We start from the raw sequence: 18,108 nt of genomic DNA on the forward strand, positions 1-18,108 counted from the left end.
CTGAGTTGGTTGAGGGAGGAAGTATAAATGGAAAGAAGAGGAGGATCATGCCTGCCTCTTCTGAGGATGATGAGGTTGGATCTTGAGAGGAGCCTGTGGGGAGCTGGTCTGCAGCTTCTCCAGGGGAGGAAATCTCTCCTCAGAAATGCTGCTTGAGGCTTGCAGAGCAGCTCTGACAGCTCCTCACAGCAGCCAGGCTGTGAAAGCAGAGCCTGCTGCACCACTGCAGTGCTGCAGCAGGGCCTGGGGGAGCATCCTGCACAGGCAAGCACCACTCCCAGCTCCTTCAGGTGGCAGCTGGCTGAAGAGGAGCCAGCAGTGTGCCCAGGGGGCCAAGAAGGCCAAGGGCATCCTGGCCTGCAGCAGGCAGAGTGTGGCCAGCAGCAGCAGGGAGGTCATTGTGCCCTGGGCTCAGCACTGCTTAGGCCAGCCCTGGAGTCCTGTGTCCAGCTCTGGGCTCCTCAGTTTCAGAAGGCCATTGAGAGGCTTGAAGGTGTGCAGAGAAGGGCAAGGAGGCTGGGGAGGGGTCTGGAGCACAGCCCTGGCAGGAGAGGCTGAGGGAGCTGGGCTTGCTTAGCCTGCAGGAGAGGAGGCTCAGGGGAGACCTTCTTGCTCTCTGCAACTCCCTGCAGGGAGCTTGGAGCCAGCTGGGGCTTGGGCTCTTCTGCCAGGCAGGCAAGCAGCCCCAGAAGAAGAGGACACAGTCTGCAGCTGTGCCAGGGGAGGTTGAGGCTGGAGGGGAGGGGAAAGTTCTTGCCAGCCAGAGGAATTGGCCCTTGGGCTGTGCTGCCCAGGGAGGTGGTGGAGTCCCCATGGCTGGAGGTGTTGCAGAGGGGCTTGGATGTGGCCCTTGGTGCCATGGTCTAGTCATGAGGTCCGTGGTGCCAGGTTGGACCTGATGATCTTTGAGATCCCTTCCACCCCTGGTGATTCTGTGGAGTCTTTGCAGCTGGCCCTTGGGTTTGTCTCCTGGCTGTGGCCCTTGGAGCCACGGTCTGGCTGTCAGGAGGGCTTGGCCTTGCTGAGCTCTCAGGTCTTTCCCAGCCTGTCTGACTGTGGGCCCAGGTTGGTGCCTGCTGCCCCCAGCCCCTGCTGAGTGCTCTCCCAGTGTCTGCAGGCAGTGTTGTGCTTTCAGGCTGCTTTGCAGCCCGGGGCCTTGCTGCAGGGGCAGTGTGGCTGCCCGGGGGCACGGGGTGGGCGCCGCGCCGCCCGGGGGCACGGGGTGGGCGCCGCGCCGCCCGGGGGCACGGGGTGGGCACAGTGCTGCCCGGGGGCACGGGGTGGGCGCCGTGATGCCCGGGAGCACGGTGTGGGTGCCGTGCTGCCCGGGGGCACGGGGTGGGCGCTGCGCCGCCCGGGGGCACGGGGTGGGTGCCGTGCCGCCCGGGGGCACGGGGTGGGCGCCGTGCTGCCCGGGGGCACGGGGTGGGCGTCGCGCCGCCCGGGGGCACGGGGTGGGCGCCGTGCTGCCCGGGGGCACGGGGTGGGCGTCGCGCTGCCCGGGGGCACGGGGTGGGTGCCGTGCCGCCCGGGGGCACGGGGTGGGCGCCGTGCCGCCCGGGGGCACGGGGTGGGCGCCGCGCCGCCCGGGGGCACGGGGTGGGCGCCGCGCCGCCCGGGGGTACGGGGTGGGCGCCGTGCTGCCTGGGGGCACGGTGTGGGCGCAGTGCTGCCCGGGGGCACGGGGTGGGTGCCGTGCTGCCTGGGGGCACGGGGTGGGTGCTGTGCTGTGCTGCCTGGGGGCACGGGGTGGGCGCCGCGCCGCCCGGGGGCACGGGGTGGGTGCTGTGCTGTGCTGCCTGGGGGCACGGGGTGGGCGCCGTGCTGCCCGGGGGCACGGGGTGGGTGCCGTGCTGTGCTGCCCGCTCAGCTGCCCAGAGAGCAGACGCTCGCAGCCTGCCCCCGCGGAGCCGCCCGGCCGGGGGCTGCCTGCAGCATGGCAGCGTGACAAACCTCCCTGGCATCTCAGAGGCTGGCCTGTGAAAAGCCTGCCTGGTGGTGCCCCCTCCTTGCCCTGGCTGGGGGTGCATGTCCTGCTGGAGTCGCTCACCTGGCTTTGGCCTCTGCCTTGGCCGGGTCTCCTGCCAGGTGCCGGTGTGCCCCCAGCCCTCCCCTCTGTGAGGCACAGGGCTGCAGTGCCAGGCAGCTGAGGTCTGTCTCAGGGGCTGCCTCCTCTGCTGCGTTGTGGGGTGTGTGGTCTGCTTCAGAGGTGGCTAGGAGTAGTCCTTGAGTGATCAGAACTGGGTTGGAAGGGACCTTGAAGATCATCTAGTTCCAATCACCCTGCCCTGGGCAGGGATGCCTCCGCTAGAGCAGCTGGCTCAGGGCCTCCTCCAACCTGGCTTGGAGCATCTCCAGCCTTGGAGCCACCCCAGCTTCTGTAGGCAGCCTGTTTCAGTGCCTCACCTCCCAAGAGGAAGAATTTCTTCCTGTTTGAATCCCCTACCCCCTACCCTGCCACTCCATGACTTTGTCAGGAGTCCCTCCCCAGCTCTCCTGTAGCCCCTTTCAGATCCTGAAGGATGGTTTAAGGTCTCCCCAAAGCCTTCTCTCCTGCAGGCCTGTTCACTGGAGAGGTGCTTGAGTCCTTGGCCCATGGCTGTGGCCTCCTCTGGCCTCACTCCAGCAGACCCCTGCCTGTGCTGAGGGTTCCAGAGCTGCCCCAGCACTGCAGCTGGGCTCTCAGCAGAGGGGCAGACCTACTGTTTGGGGAGTGCTGGGCCTAGCAAACAAGGCTTGGAGCTTCCTTGTGGGTTCTCCTGCAGCCCTTCTGGGCAGATGGGCTTGAAGCAAAGAGCTTGGACAAGGAAGAAGCTGTGAGTTGAAGGGCAGGCTTGCACTCAGCAGGTGCTGAGCAGGGCAGGGGCTGCAGAACACACTCTTGGGAGGATCCTCTGCAAAAAGAGCACCTTGCTACCCCCTGGCTGCTCCTCCTGTGCCCCCTGAGCAGCTGTCCAGGCACACCACACCAGCAAGCCCTGTGCAGAGCTGGCAGGTGGGAGTACAGAGCCTTACAAAGGCAGTGCTCCTGTTTGTGTCCTGCAGGCTGGGGGGATGGATTTCAGTGCTGCTTTCCCAGCAGCTGAGTGCCAGGGCCCCCAGCTCTTTGTCAAAGGCTGCATCAGTGCTCCAGTGAGCTCTTCAGCCTGTGCTCCTTTGTGCTACCAGAGAAGCAGAGCTTTGTTCTTGCCAGATGATCGCTGGGAAAGGAAGATCTGCAGACTCCCACACTTCAGAGTGTGACTCCAGCCAGCAGGCTGGCATCAGTGTGGAGCCCCAGTGAGGGAGCAGGTGCTCAGCTCCTGTTCTGCCTTTCCTTTGCTTGCTTGCAGGGTCACAGACTCCCAGCATGGTAGGGGTTGGAAGGGAGCTCTGGAGCTCATCCAGTCCAGCCCCACTGCTGAGCAGGGTACCCATAGCAGCCTGCCCAGCATCACAATGGCCAGGTGGGCTTGGATGCTCTCCAGAGAAGGAGACTCCACAACCTCTCTGCACAGCCTGCTCCAGGCCTCCAGCACCCCCACACCTTGCCCTCTCACTGGGCACTGCTGAAAAGGGTCTGGCCCCATCCTTTTGCCCCCTACCCTTTAGCTCTTGGCTGGGTAAGGATCAGATCCCCTCTGGGGCTGCTCCTCTCCAGGCTCCACAGCCTCAGGGCTCTCAGCCTGTCCTCACAGAGCTGCTCCAGGCCCCTCAGGGTCTTTGTAGCCCCCTCTGGACTGTCCCCAGAAGTCCCCTGCCTCTCTTCAACTGGAGGGCTTGGAACTGGACACAGGACTGCAGCTGTAGCCTCACTGGGATAGAGCAGAAGCAGGGGAGAACCTCCCTCAGCTTGCTGGCCACACTCCATGCCCCCCAGGCTCCCATGAAAGAGCTGCATTTGGAAGTCATTGTGGTGTGAAGCTTCCTGCTGGGGGAGGCAGTTGGACCAGAGGACCTTGAGAGGTCCTTCCCCGTCTGAGTTCCCTGATGGACAGCCCAGAAGCTGCTCACTGTGTCCATCCTCCAGCCCTCCCTGCAGAGCATTGTCTCTGGGCTGTGTGGGGCATTGCTGTTCCCAGGATGGCCTCACCACAGCCAAGGCTCTGGAACCATTTGCTTGAGGACTCAGTTTTACCTGAGCAAAGACAGGGAATGGGTTTGTCCATGGATCTCTTTGCACATCAGCCTCAGGGAGGGTTGCTGCTGCAGAGGGGAGTGAGGAGTGCTGCTCTGGATCCAGCCAATGTTAAGCCTTGCCTCTGGGAGGTCTGAAGGAGGGAATCCTGAGGTTTCCCTCTCTGGGAGGTGCATCTTGATGCTGCAGCATGAGCTCATGCACTTTGCATGGTGCTCTCTGGGCAATGTCTTCCCCTGGAGCCACTCAGAGCCTCCCTTCAGCTGCACAGAGCTGCAAGGTTGAGATGGCAGGAACTCAGTCCATGCACTGCTCCAGCTCTCAGGGTGCTTAAGGCTGCTGTAGGCTGCTCTGGCCAGCTGAGGCATGAGGCAAAGTGCTGCTGTGGACCTGGGCAAAGCAAGGCAGCAAGCTGAAGGGCAGGTGTGGCTGGGAGCTGGGCTGGGGCACATAGGAGGCAAGGCAGAGGTTGGTGCAGCACATGGAGGTTACTGCTGAGCCAGCCTCTGCCCAGAGGACAGGGAGTGCACTCCAGCCCAGCCCTTGCCAGTGAGGTGACTGAGTCCAAACCTCCTTCTCACAAGTGGTGTGATGAAAGCCCTTGCTATCTGCTGATAAAAGAGTGGGAGACCATCAGACTGCCCCCTGGGAGGCAGAAACAGGCAGAGTGCTTCAGTGCTGTGCTTGGGATGGGATAGCTTCATCCTTCTCCTCCAGCTGCCATGGGGGCTGCCACTCCTCTGGGGGTCTGACCAGTTTCAGATGACAAAAGGACATTGAAGACCATCCAGTCCCAGCACCCTGCCATGGGCAGCAGCAGTTCCTGCTGGACCAGGCTGCTCAAGGCCCCATCTGTGGCTTCCAACACTTGGAGCCTCCACAACAGCTCTGGGCAAGCTGTTCCAACCAGCCTCCTGGGAAGGATCCCCTCCTCATGTCCAGTCCAAACTGAGATCCTTCCTCTTTGAAGCCACCACCCCTCACTCTGTCCCTCTAGCCCTCTGTGAAAGGTCCTTCCCCAGCTCTCCTGGAGCTCCCTTCAGATGCTGGAAGGCTGCCCTGAGGTGGCTCTGGAGCCTTCTCTGTGCTGGCAGCCAGGCACCAGTGGTGTGCCCCAGGGAGCAGTGCTGGGCCCCAGCCTGCTCAGTATCTTGATTGATGATCTGGAGGAGGGGATGGAGTCCAGCAGCAGGAGAGGTGCAGCTGACAGCAAGCTGGGGGCAGGAGTTGAGCTGTCAGAGGGCAGCAGAGCTCTGCAGAGGGACCTTGCCAGGCTGCACAGATGGGCAGAGGCCAAGGGCAGGAGATTGAACACAGCCAAGTGCCAGGGGCTGCACTTTGGCCACAGCAACCCCAGGCAGTGCTGCAGGCTGGGGACAGAGTGGCTGAGAGCAGCCAGGCAGAGAGGGAGCTGGGGGGAGGGGTGGAGAGCAGCTGAACAGGAGCCAGCAGTGTGCCCAGGGGGCCAAGAAGGCCAAGGGCATCCTGGCCTGCAGCAGGCAGAGTGTGGCCAGCAGCAGCAGGGAGGTCATTGTGCCCTGGGCTCAGCACTGCTTAGGCCACCCCTGGAGTCCTGTGTCCAGCTCTGGGCTCCTCAGTTTCAGAAGGCCATTGAGAGGCTTGAAGGTGTCCAGAGAAGGGCAAGGAGGCTGGGGAGGGGTCTGGAGCACAGCCCTGGCAGGAGAGGCTGAGGGAGCTGGGCTTGCTTAGCCTGCAGAAGAGGAGGCTCAGGGGAGACCTTCTTGCTCTCTGCAACTCCCTGCAGGGAGGTTGGAGCCAGCTGGGGCTTGGGCTCTGCTGCCAGGCAGGCAAGCAGCCCCAGAACAAGAGGACACAGCCTGCAGCTGTGCCAGGGGAGGTTGAGGCTGGAGGGGAGGAGAAAGTTCTTGCCAGCCAGAGGAATTGGCCCTTGGGCTGTGCTGCCCAGGGAGGTGGTGGAGTCCCCATGCCTGGAGGTGTTGCAGAGGGGCTTGGATGTGGCCCTTGGAGCCATGGTTTAGTCATGGGCTCTGTGGTGCCAGGTTGGACCTGATGATCTCTGAGGTCTCTTCCAGCCTTGGTGGTTCTGTGGAATCTTTGCAGCTGGCCCTTGGGTTTGTCTCCTTTCCTGATGCTGTTCCCTGGAGCTCCAGCCATGCTTTGGACCCTTGGGTCTTGCTCTGGGGAGCAGAGCTCTGGTAGCAGAAGGCTGTCTGCAAGCCAGGTCAGCCCCAGCACTTCAGGAGGGGGTGGATTGTTTGCATTTGGCTCTTCCCCTTTTGGGTCTTGAGAGGTGCAGGGCTGTTCCCCAGCTGATGTGCTGTGGTGGGAGCAGCTGCTTCTCTGAGCTTGTGGAGGGGAGGCTTGGCTTTGCTTCCCCTTTGCAGAGCCCACAGCACTTGGCCAAGCTGGCAGACTTCTTTAATCATTAAGAAATCAACCTGCAGGATCCAGAGCAGCACTCAGGAAAGGGACATGAGGAGAGCCCAATGAAGGGACCTGAGTGAAAGCTCCAAGCCTAAGGTCTGGGTCTGGTGGCAGAGCTTCAGAGAATGAGAGACTCCTTAAGGCTGAGAAGGCCTCCAAGGTCATGGAGGCCAACACTGTTCCACCCAACACTTCTGAGTCACCACTGAGCCATCTCCCTCTGCACCATCTCTGGATGGTTCCTGATCCCTGCCAGGGGTGGTGACTCCCCTGCTGCCCCAGCAGCCTGTTCCACAGCCTGACCACTCTTCCAGTCAAGAAGTTTCTTCTGAGGTCCAACCTAACCCCCCCCGGCACAACCTGAGGCCATTTCCTCTTGTCACTAGGGAGGAGACTAACACTGCCCTCAAGCCAGCCTCCTTCCAGCTGCCTGCAGAGAGTCAGAAGCTCTCCCCTTGGCCTCCTTTTCTCCAGGCTGAACAGTCTCATTTCCCTCAGCTGCTCCTCACAAGACTCAGAAACTGTTCTGCCCTTGGACCTGTGCTTTCATTCTCAAGAGAGGAGGAATCCACCACAAAGACAAGACAGCACCAGCCCAGGAGCTTCATCTTGCTTGATAGAGAAGTTTGCCCCTGACTGAAACCTTTCTTGCTTACAGTTATGTCCTTGTGGCTGAAAGCATTCTTGAGGGGAAGCTCCATGTGGGTCACCTCTGGATGTTCTTGAGCTTGTGGCCTACTTCCAGCCTCTCCTCACAGCCCATTGTGCCCTTGGGCTTCTTAGCCTCTTCCCTCCTGCTCCTTGCAGGCTGTTTTCAGGCCAGTCTCCTTTTGCTGTCTGCTGTGGATGGTCTCCTGATTGTTTTCAGCTGCAGTCCTCATGCATGATGAGATCCTTAAACCTGAGAGCAGCCAGGTTGCAGTGCCTGCATTCCCTTCCCAGCTGGCTGTGTCTCTCTTTGCTGGGGCTGCTTTGGCCTTCCTTTCCCTGAGGCAGCCAGGTAGCTCTAGTTTGTTAAACCCTTCCCTGAGCCCAGGCTCCAGCTTGGGAGGTTCTCCCTTCCTTGCTCCTCTGGGGCTGTTGTCCTTGCAGAACTCAGTCTTGTGTTAAATGTCAGCAGCCAAAGGATGCTGAAATCCCCAGCCCAGACCTGTCTGCAGCCCAGGCAGTGCTTTGTGTGGACTCAGACTGGTGGATTCTTGATCTCTCTCTCTCTGTGTCACAATCCCATTCTGTGTGTCCATTTTAGCAGCTGGGAAGCTCCTTGCTCACTGCATTTACTGGGTTTAAGCCCTTCCCAGGGAGCTTCAGCCAAGGCAGGGCACAAGCTGCTCTGCAGGCTTCAGAAGCTGCTCTAAAGGACAGCCAAACATTTCCACACACTTCTGATGACATCTAAATGTCTGCCTGTGTGTGGTGGTTAATCCTGCAGCTTGCCTGGCTCCCAGCTCCTCTCCCCCTCCCAGCTGGGCTGGGCCTGCCTCTCAGCAGGCATTTATTCCTAAGCTGGATTTAGTGGCTCTTCCCCACAGTGCAGCCATGAAGAGCCCTGCTGCAGCTCCCTGGATCTCATCAGGCCTTGGCAGGGCGCTTCCAGACTGCAGCAGGCTGGAAGGGATCCTCAGAGGTCATCTTGTGCAGCCCCCCTGCAGTCAGCAGGGACACCTCCAACTGCATCAGGCTGCCCAGGGCCACAGCCTGTTTGACCTTGAATCTTGCCAGGGCCAGGGCCTCAACCACATCCCTGGGCAGCCTCTTCCAGCATGTCACCACTCTCACTGTGCAGAACTTCCTCCTGGTGTCCAACTTCAATCTGCCCTGCTCCAGCTTCAATCCATTGCCCTTTGTCCTGTCACTTCCAGCCTTCCTGTAGGTCCCCTTCAGGTGCTGCAGTGCTGCCCAAAGCCTCCCTGGAGCCTTCTCTTCTCCAGGCTGAGCAGCCCTAATGCTTTCAGCCTTTGTGGCCTCCTCTGGCCCTGCTCCAGCAGGTCCATGTCCTTCTTATGTTGTGGGCTCCAGAGCTGGGCAGGGTACTCTGGTGAGGTCTCAGCAGAGCAGAGGGGCAGGGTCCCCTCTCTCCAGCTCTGGCCACACTGCTTTGGGTGCTGCCCAGGCTGCCCTTGGCCTTCTGTGCTGCCAGTGCCCATTGCTGCCTCCTGCCCAGCTCCCCACCCACCCAGCACCCCCGAGTTCTTTTCTGCAGGGCTGCTCTCAGCCTGGACTGATGCTGAGGGCTGCCCTGACCTGGGGGCAGGACCTTGCTCTCTGTCTTGTTGAACCTCATGAAGTTCTCCTCAGCCCACTTCTGTCCAGCTCCTGCTGGATGGCATCCTGTGCTTCAGCCACACGTTGCCTGTGAAGCCTTCCTTTGTTTCCCTAGCTGCAGGGCAGTGCTCCCTTTGTGTCCTCACCCTGGAAGGTGAGGCCCAGCCTTCAGCAGACAGCATCACCTCAGCAGTGGCTGGGTGTGAGTGCCCCTTGTCTCCCTGGCCTTCAGCTGCATCACCAGCAGTGAGCACCCACAGTAACTGGCTGGGCCTTGTGCTTTCTTGCCTTCTGCTGTATCATGAAGACTTAGAAGACCTTCTGGGGGATGCTTACCAAGAGGTTTTCCCCTTTGTTCTTTCCTGCCTGCCAGCAGTTAGCTTTAAGGATAGCCCAAACCTGAGCAGGCCTCCCCTCAGACACCTTGTTCCTTCAGTGAGGGGGCCAGGGCAGCTCAGCTCTGCCTAGAATGAAATACAGCTGGCAGGCTCATGAGCATCACAGCTGCAGCCCTTGAGGGTGCTGATTCCTCTTCTGTTTGGCATTCAGGACCCACCTAAGGTGCCACAGGATTGGGGAATGGTTGGGCTTGGAAGGGGCCTCTGGAGATTGAGTCCAGCTGCCCTGCCACAGCAGGCTCACCTGGGGCAGGTCACCCAGGAGTGCACCCAGGTGAGGCTGGAAAGTCTCCACCTAAGGAGACTCCCCAGCCTCTCTGGGCAGCCTGCTCCAGGCCTCCAGCAGCCTCACAGGCAAGAAGCTTCTCCTGGTGTTGAGGTGGAACCTCCTGTGTTCCAGCTTGTGCCCCTTGTTCCTTGGCCTGCCACTGAGCCTGGCCCCTGCATGGTGGCACCCTTACCCCTCAGGGATTTGCAGCCACTGCTGAGGTTTCCTCTCAGCCTCCTTTTCTGCAGGCTAACCAGCCCCAGGTCTCTCTTTCTTCCTAGAGAGATGTTCAAGTCCCTTGGACTCATCTGCTACTCCTCATAGGTCTCTGTGATCTCTAAGTAGGATCTGTAGAGCCTCCCCCTACCCTCCTCAGAGCCATGACCTCTGGGAGCTGGAGTTCTCTTCTCCTGTCTTGGGCAGGGCTGCCCCTTCCACAGCAGGAGCTGAGAAGGATTCTTGCAGCTTCCACTTGGGAAATGAGGCAGCCAGGAGCTACAAATAAGGGCAGGTTTGGGCTTTCAGATGGCTCTGACAGAATCACTCAGCCAAGCCCTGGCCTCTGGGCTTGGTCTCTGCTTTGATTCGTGTTTACCCTTCTGATGTCCGTGGAGCTGTGCAGAGCATGGTAGGAACAAAGCAGCAAGTGCTTGGAAAAGACCAAGTAAGGAAACTTGGGCTCTGAAAGCCTCTGCTGTTGAGCAGTGAGATCTGTGGAGTGTCATCCTCTGTTTGCTTCTGAGCAGTGCTGGAAACCCTTGGCTGTTGCCCAGGAGCAGCAGCACTTCAGCTCCAGCCCCATCTGGTGCCCCAGGAGCATCCCCTGGGGTGTTCAGAGCCTGTGTCTGCTTGGTCCTAGCAGCTCTCTGCTCTTTTTGCAGCTGCTGGCTGGAGCTGTGAGGGGGGAGGTGGCCCTCTGGCAGCCCCTGGCAGGTGTGGAGCAGCTGGAAGCAGCTCCTCTGCTTCCTGCTGCTGTTTGCTGTGTTTGCCTGAAAGTGCAGGACCTTAACCCCAGCCTTGTGTGTGGAGCTCTCAGTGCCCTGCCAGCCCTGTGTGCTGCACTGGCTGCTCAGGGAGGCTTTTCCTACCACCTGCATGCCCATCCAGGAGTTTATCCCAGCCTGGAGTTCCTTTTCAGAGAGCAACTCCTGTCTCTTGGAAGGGGTCAGGAGGGCCACCAGAGCCAGTCTGTGCTCATTCTTAGGTTGCCATCATTCCTCTGGTCAGTGGTGCCCAGGGGCAGGACAAGGAGCAGCAGGCAGGGACTGGAACCCATCTGAGCAGGAGGAGAAGCCTCAGAGGGGATCTCCTCAATGCTCAGCAAGAGCTTAAAGGTGGGGGGCAAGAAGATGTGGCCAGACTCCTGTCAGTGGTGCCCAGGACAAGGGCTAATGGGTGCAAACCAGAACCCAGGGAGCTCCATCTGAATAGGAGGAGAAACTTCTTTGGTGTGAGGGTGCTGGAGGCCTGGAGCAGGCTGCCCAGAGAGGCTGTGGAGTCTCCTGCTCTGGAGATTCCCAAGCCCTGTCTGGCTGTGCTCCTGTGTGGCCTGCCCTGGGTGCCCCTGCTCTGGCAGGGGGGTTGGAGTGGGTGATCTCCAGGGGTCCCTGCCAGCCCACAGCATGCTGGGGGGGTCCTGGAGCCAGCTGCAGTGATGCTATGGCTACCCAGCCAAGTGTGGCACTGAGTGCTTCACAGTCTGAGGCATTGGCCTCCAAGGGGATTTGGAACTGCTGGAGAGGGAGGCTTTCAAACTTAAAAGCCAGAGCATTTGGGCTGGAGAGACCTTTTGCTGCAGCTGTCCAGGGCAGTCTTTCCAAATGCTGCTCAGGCTTTGTGCAGGCAGTGCCCAATGCTTTTAAGAGCTTAACAAATGCAGGATCAGATTCAAGGCCAGAAGCTTCTGCCAGCTCCTTTTAGTCAGATTCCTGCAACTCCTTCAAGAGGAGGATTTACAGGAAGGGCTTTTCCCACACCACAGCTCTCTGCTGGGGAGCCCCAGCAGCAGTGCAGCTCCCAGGCATACTCCTCCATAGATGAATAGAGTGGTCTGGGTTAGAAGAGGCCTTAAAGATCATCTAGTCCAACCCCCCTGCCATGGGCTGGGACCTTGCTCTAGACCTGCTTGCTCAAGGCCACATCCAGCCTGGCTTTGAACACTGCCAGGCTTGGAGAAGCACAGAATCAATAAGGTTGGAAAAGAGCTCAGAGCTCAGCAAGTCCAAGCTGGCACCCAGCACCTCCTGACAGCTCAACCATGGCTCCAAGGGCCACATCCAATCCCCTCTGCAACACCTCCAGGCATGGGGACTCCACCAGCTCCCTGGGCAGCACAGCCCAACAGCTAACAACTCTCCCTGTGAAGAATTTCTTCCTCCCCTCCAGCCTCAACCTCCCCTGGCACAGCTGCACACTGTGTCCTCTTGTTCTGGGGCTGCTTGCCTGCCTGGCAGCAGAGCCCAAGCCCCAGCTGGCTCCAAGCTCCCTGCAGGGAGTTGCAGAGAGCAAGAAGGTCTCCCCTGAGCCTCCTCTTCTGCAGGCTGAACACCCCCAGCCTGAGCTCCCTCAGCCTCTCCTGCCAGGGCTGTGCTCTCCAGAGCTGCTCAGGGCAGAAATGCTCCCAGCACAGAGCCTGGCTCAGAAGCCTTTCTGGTAGAGCAATGGTTTCCTAGCAGCCAGGCTAGCTGGAGGAGGAGGATGGAATTGCAGCTTGAGTGGTTTGGGTCCCTTGACCTTGTGCTGCAGGGGGTGGATTTCATGGCAGGGGAAGCTGATGGTTTAGTGGAACCTGTTGAGAGGGAGTCTGAGGAGTCTTCCTGCAGCTCCTGGCATCTCTGCAGCAGGGTTCTGGTGGAAGGCATGCAGGCAAGGAGAGGCAAGCCTGTGCTACAGGCTGGCTCCACCTGTGCTCAGCCCTGCTGAGGCCATACCTGGAACACTGGGGTCAGTTTTGGGCCCCTCACTCCCAGAGGGGGGCATTGAGGGCTGGAAGAGGTGGCCAAGGAGCCTTGGAGCAGGACCAGTGGGGGCAAGCATGACCAGGGCAGGGATTGCCCCCCTGGACTCAGCACTGGGGAGGCCACAGCTCCAGTGCTGGGGTCAATTTTGGGGACCCTCACTGCCAGAAGGGCATTGAGGGGCTGGAAGAGGTCCAGAGAAGGGCATCAAAGCTGGGGAAGGGTCTGGGGAACAGGGAGGAGCAGCTGAGGGAGCTGGGGATGTTCAGCCTGGAGAAGGGGAGGCTGAGAGGAGACCCTCTGGCTCTCCACAGTCCCTCAAAGGAGCTGTCTGGTGAGGAGCAGCTGAGGGGTTTGGGGGGGTTTAGCCTGGAGGAGGCTGAAGGGAGACTTCCTTGCTGTCCACAGCTGCCTGCCAGGAGGCTGCAGTGAGGGGAGGTCGGTCTCTTCTCCCTAGTAACCAGCGGCAGGGCCAGAGGCCTCAGGGTGCCCCAGGGCAGGTTTAGGTTGGAGGTGAGAAGAAAACTCTTCTCTGAAAGGGTTCTGAAATCCCTGGCACAGGCTGCCCCAGGGGGTGGTTGAGTGCCCATCCCAGGAGGGGTTTCAGAGCTGCAGAGATGTGTTGCTGAGGGCTGTGGTTCAGCCCCAGAGGGTGGTTGGGCTCCACGGTCCCAAAGGGCTTCTGCAGCCGCAGAGGGTCGGCGGCAGGCAGCCTGTCGCATCCTCTGGAGAGAGATGCTGGCCTCCCTGTCCGGTGTGTGCCTCTGGGGGGGTGCAGAGTCTTCCTCCTTCAGCATCCCTTGCCACAGGGACAGTCCAGCAGAGCAAGATCCTAGCCCTGCCTGCTGCAGCAGTGGGAGAGCAGGGTGATCCTCGTGAGCCTGGAGCAGCGGCCGCCGTGCAGCGCTGGCTGCGGCCGCCAGCGCTTGGAGCTCTCCTGTGGTGCTGTAGCTTTCCCTCCTCCTCTGCAGCAGTGGGTTTGCTGCAGCACTGCTGCTGAGCAGTAGATGTGGAGTAGGAGGCTTGGAGAAGCCTTGGCAAGGGAGTTGGTGAGTGAGATGGAGATCCTTTTGAGTGTTCTTGTGGCTGTGGTGTGCAGCTGCTGAGCAGTTGCTCTCCAGACAGGACTGTGCTGGCTGGGAAGAGCTTCTCTGGCTCTGCCCTGGAGAATCAGAGCCCAGATGTTTGTGCAGAGATTCACAGACTGCATTGGGTTGGAAGGGACCCTGGAAGGTCATCTTGTCCAACCCCTCTGCAGCCAGCAGGGACACCTCCAACTAGAGCAGGCTGCCCAGGGCCACATCAAGTCTGATCTTGAGTTGCCTCCAGAGACAGGGCCTCAACCACATCCCTGGGCAATTTGTTCCAGTAGTTCACCACCCTCACTGTGAAGAATTTGCTCCTGATGTCCAACCTAGATCTACTCTGCTCCAGCATCAAGCCATTGCCCCTCTTCTGATCACCACAGGCCCTTCTGAACACTCCCTCCCCAGCTCTCCTGGAGCCCCTTCAGGTGCTGTAAGTTCTTCCCAGAGCCTTCTTTTCTGCGGGCTGAACAGCCCCAGCTCTCAGCCTGTCTTCATAGGAGAGGTTCTCCAGCCCTCTGATCATCTTTGTGGCCACCTCTGAGCCCACCCCAGCAGGTCTGTGTCTCTCTTGTGCTGGGGACCCCGAGCTGGACACAGCCCTGCAGGTGAGGTCTCAGCACAGTGGAGTGGCAGGATCAGCTCTCTGCCTCTGCTGGCCACGCTGCTTTGGATGCAGCCCAGGGTGTGATTTGGCTTCTGAGCTGCAGCTTTGGTACCAACTTGCCATCTGATTCCCCACCTGCAGCCCACTGCTTCATGGGGGGTGTGTGTGGGAGCTCATCAGAAACTTCTCCCAAGGCCTTTTCAGTCCCCTTTCTCATTTTGTGGAGCCCACTGAGTTGTCTTTCTCACCTTCCCTTGGCACTTGGGCCATGAGCTGGAGGGAGAGGCATGAGAGAATCAAGAGTTCTGGCAGCTGTGTGGCCCTCAGCTTGCTGCTGAGGGAGCTCTGCTGCCCAGGGAGCACAGCCCTGGGCTGGGCTTTGCTGCATAATCTGTCTCACCAGCTGCCTTCTAATCTCCTCCTTTTCAGGGGGAGGGCTTGGTGGGGGCAGAGACTAGCTTGAAGGCAGCGTTGTGTTCAATAGATGCCTTTGAAAATAGGATTGAAGGACAGTTTAGGATGTCTGTGCTCTGGGCAGGGCTCTGGCTGGTAAGTATTGGAGGATTTCATGCTTTCATGAGGATATTTTGGCCTGAGCACCAGTGTCAGCACGACATCCCCCCTGCAGAAGGCACAAACCCTGTGGGCTGCAGAAGCAGCTTTGGTGCTGTTCCTTTCCTAGCTGATGCATCACTCTCTGGGCCTGCCTGTGTGTACCCCACTGAAACTCCTGTACCCTAGCAGCTTGGGGGGCTCCTGGAGCTGGGGTGATCCAGCCCCTTCAGGGAAGCAGGCCATTTGTGTCTTAGGGCATTCCCTGCCTCCCAGGTGCCAAGCAGATGGAAGAAAAGGTCCAAGCAGAGTTCAGAGCTGGAAGGGCAGCAGGCTGGGTTTTTATTCTGGGTTTTTTTTCTCCTCCTGTAGACAGCTCATATAAAACAAGAAAACTCCTCAGAGGGAAAGACATTTGGCCATGATCACACTTAACACTCACCAGCTGCAAGGTCCACCCCACTGAACCAGCCTTGGCAGCCTCTCAGAGTGTCCTGGGGCTTGGGAGGTACCTCCCAGCTGCTGTGTGTTGCAGCCTGGAGCTTCCCCAGAGCGGCAAGGATAAGCACTTTGTGCTGTGAATCACAGAAGCCTTTAGCTGGGAACCATTAACCCAGCACTGCCAGGTCACCACTGAACCACCTCTCAGCACCACATCGATGTGAGGAGAAGCTCCTTTCCAGAGAGGGTGCTGGAGCCCTGGAGCAGGCTGCCCAGAGGGGCTGTGGAGTCTCTCCTCCTCTGGAGGCTTTCAAACCCCACCTGGATGCATTCCTGTGTGGACTGCCCTGGGTGATCCTGCTCTGGCAGGGGGCATGGACTTGATGATCTCTGGAGGTGCCTTCCAAGCTGTAATGTACTGTGATACATGACTCTGAAGCCCTGCCAGGGATGGGGGACTCCACCAGTGCCCTGGGCAGCCCATTTGCCAGGCTGATCTGCAACCCCTTTTTGCTGAAGAAATTGCTCTTAAGGTCCAACCCTGGCACCCTGGCACCCACGAAGCTGTGCCTCCCAGGGGAGCATTCTGCTCTCCAGCTACCACCCTTCATAGAACCAACCAGGTTGGAAAAGACCTCAGAGATCATCAGGTCCAACCTAGCACCCAGCACCTCCTGACAACTCAACCATGGCTCCAAGGGCCACAGCTAGTCCCCCCTTCAACACCTCCAGCCATGGGGACTCCACCACCTCCCTGGGCAGCACAGCCCAAGGGCCAATTCCTCTTGCTGGCAAGAACTTTCTCCTCCCCTCCAGCCTCAACCTCCCCTGGCACAGCTGCAGACTGTGTCCTCTTGTTCTGGGGCTGCTTGCCTGCCTGGCAGCAGAGCCCAAGCCCCAGCTGGCTCCAAGCTCCCTGCAGGGAGTTGCAGAGAGCAAGAAGGTCTCCCCTGAGCCTCCTCTCCTGCAGGCTAAGCAAGCCCAGCTCCCTCAGCCTCTCCTGCCAGGGCTTGTGCTGGAGAACTCTGTCCTATCACTTGTTACTAGGGAGAAGAGACCAACCCCCTGCAGGGGAGGTCTCCCCTGAGCCTCCTCCTCTCCAGGCTGAGCACCAGCTCCCCGGGCAGCACATTCCACTGGCTGATGACTCTTGCCCGCCGCGGTGCTGCTCCGTGCTGGGCTTTGTTGAAGGGAAGCTGTCGGGCAGTGGGTGCTGATGTCTGCCTAACTCCTTTGTTCCCTGCCCCCTCGCTGCTCTGCTCTCTTGCCGAGATCTCCGTTGTTTTCTGCCGCTCTGTCACTGCGTTTCTGCTGCCCCTTCCCTCTCTAGCCGGGTTTGTCAAGTCGCCCATGTCAGAAACTAGACTCACGGGGGACGCCTTTGAGCTGTACTGTGATGTGGTTGGGAACCCCACTCCAGAGATCCAGTGGTGGTATGCTGAAGTCAACCGGGCCGAGTCTTTCAAACAGCTGTGGGACGGGGCTCGGAAGCGCCGCGTCTCCATTAACACAGCCTACGGGGCCAATGGGGTGAGCGTGCTGCGGGTAACGCGCCTCGCCCTGGAAGACTCGGGCACCTACGAGTGCAGGGCCAGCAACGACCCCCGGAGGAATGACTTGAGGCAAAACCCCTCCATAACGTGGATCCGAGCCCAGGCTACTATAAGCGTCCTGCAGAGTGAGTCTCCGGCACCTCTACGCAGTAGTTGGTTTTGTCGTAGCTAGAGGCGGTCCTAGTGACCCTCCCCCTCCTCCTTGCCCACCACACCACCCCCCTCCGCTACCTTCTCCTGCTGTTTTCTGCCCCTCTGCCTGTAGTGCTGTTGTTGTCTGCCCTCTCTTGTCTCCTTTCCTTAGGAGCCAAGTCCGGGGGGGTGGGGGGGGGTGTGTGAAAGCAAAACCTCCTCCGGCTCTGGGTTTGTGGCTTCTGTGTGCCCACAAGCCCGGGGGTGAATCTGTGTCTCCTCCCTGCCCCTCTTTAGCTCTGTAGTGGCTTTCCTAGTGTTGGCTTCTCCACGAGTGCCTTTGTGTTTTGATTTCTCTCTTCTTGCCAGCTCTAACCATTTTGGTTTCTTTTTTCCACCCCCCCTTTCATTTCTTCTGCTCTCTTGGAGTTTCTCCGAGCGCCTTCTCCCAGGAGGCTCTGGCTGCGTCCACGCTGCTGTGCGGATCCTTCCCTTGCCCCTTGGGATGTTTGGGTTTTGCCATCCAGTCGTGGTGTTCCTGCCCCTTTCTGAACAGCAGCTTGCTCCTGATGAGTTCTCTGATGCAGCAGCACTGAACTGATGCAGCTATCCTTAATCCAGCCCGTGAAGGGAGGAGGGGAAAGGGGGGGGGGCCAGAATATTCTCCCCTCAGTGCTGGGCTAATAACTTGAGCTGAAGGACTTCCACCTGAGAATGCAGCTTTTGGCAGCAGCCAGGCTTTCAAAAGCAGAGGATGTTGTTGACCCAGAATTGCTTTTTGCTCTTTGTTCCAAGACCTCTGCTCCTAAAGCAGTCCCAGGCAAGCTGAGACATGTGTGTCATCAGAGGATGGTTTGAAGTGGAAGGGGCCTTGGAGGTCATCCAGTTCCAACTCCCCTGGCATTGGCAGGAGTCTACAGATTGATAGAATGCTTTGGGTTGGAAGGGACCTTAAAGATCACCCAGTCCCAATCCCACCAGCACACCTCCCACCAGCCCAGGTTGCTCAAAGCCTCATCCAACCTGGCCTGGAACACCTCCAGGGAGGGGGCAGCCACAGCCTCCCTGGGCAGCCTCTGCCTCACTGCCAAGAATTTCTTCCTCCTCTCCAGTCTCAGTCTCCCTTCCTTAGAAGAACCTTGGGCTCTGGGTACAGGAGAACCCTGCTGCATTTTGTGGGGCTGCTGCTGCTGCTAGCAGGGTGAACTTCTAAGGAGTTATAGGTAGAGTGAGTAAAATTTGCACCATGAGCCTGGAGGTAGAGGAGAATTTGCTCTCAGTGAGGGTCCTGAGGGAGCAGAACACAGCTGCTGTGCTGCCATTCTGC

The 18,108-nt window shown here is 59.4% G+C and overlaps 1 protein-coding gene across 2 annotated transcripts in view; it reads left to right on the forward strand.

The window, feature by feature from the left end:
- Nucleotides 1-18,108, forward strand: part of NPTN (neuroplastin) — an 84,767-nt gene that overhangs the window by 20,831 nt on the left and 45,828 nt on the right. For both annotated transcript variants that reach the window (XM_054168838.1, XM_054168839.1), the window contains exon 2: nt 16,427-16,774. In XM_054168838.1, coding sequence (XP_054024813.1) covers nt 16,427-16,774 — 348 coding nt within the window. The remainder of the gene's footprint in view (nt 1-16,426; nt 16,775-18,108) is intronic.

This window comes from Dryobates pubescens, chromosome 17, assembly GCF_014839835.1.
Source record: "Dryobates pubescens isolate bDryPub1 chromosome 17, bDryPub1.pri, whole genome shotgun sequence".
Taxonomy (NCBI): Eukaryota; Metazoa; Chordata; class Aves; order Piciformes; family Picidae; genus Dryobates; species Dryobates pubescens.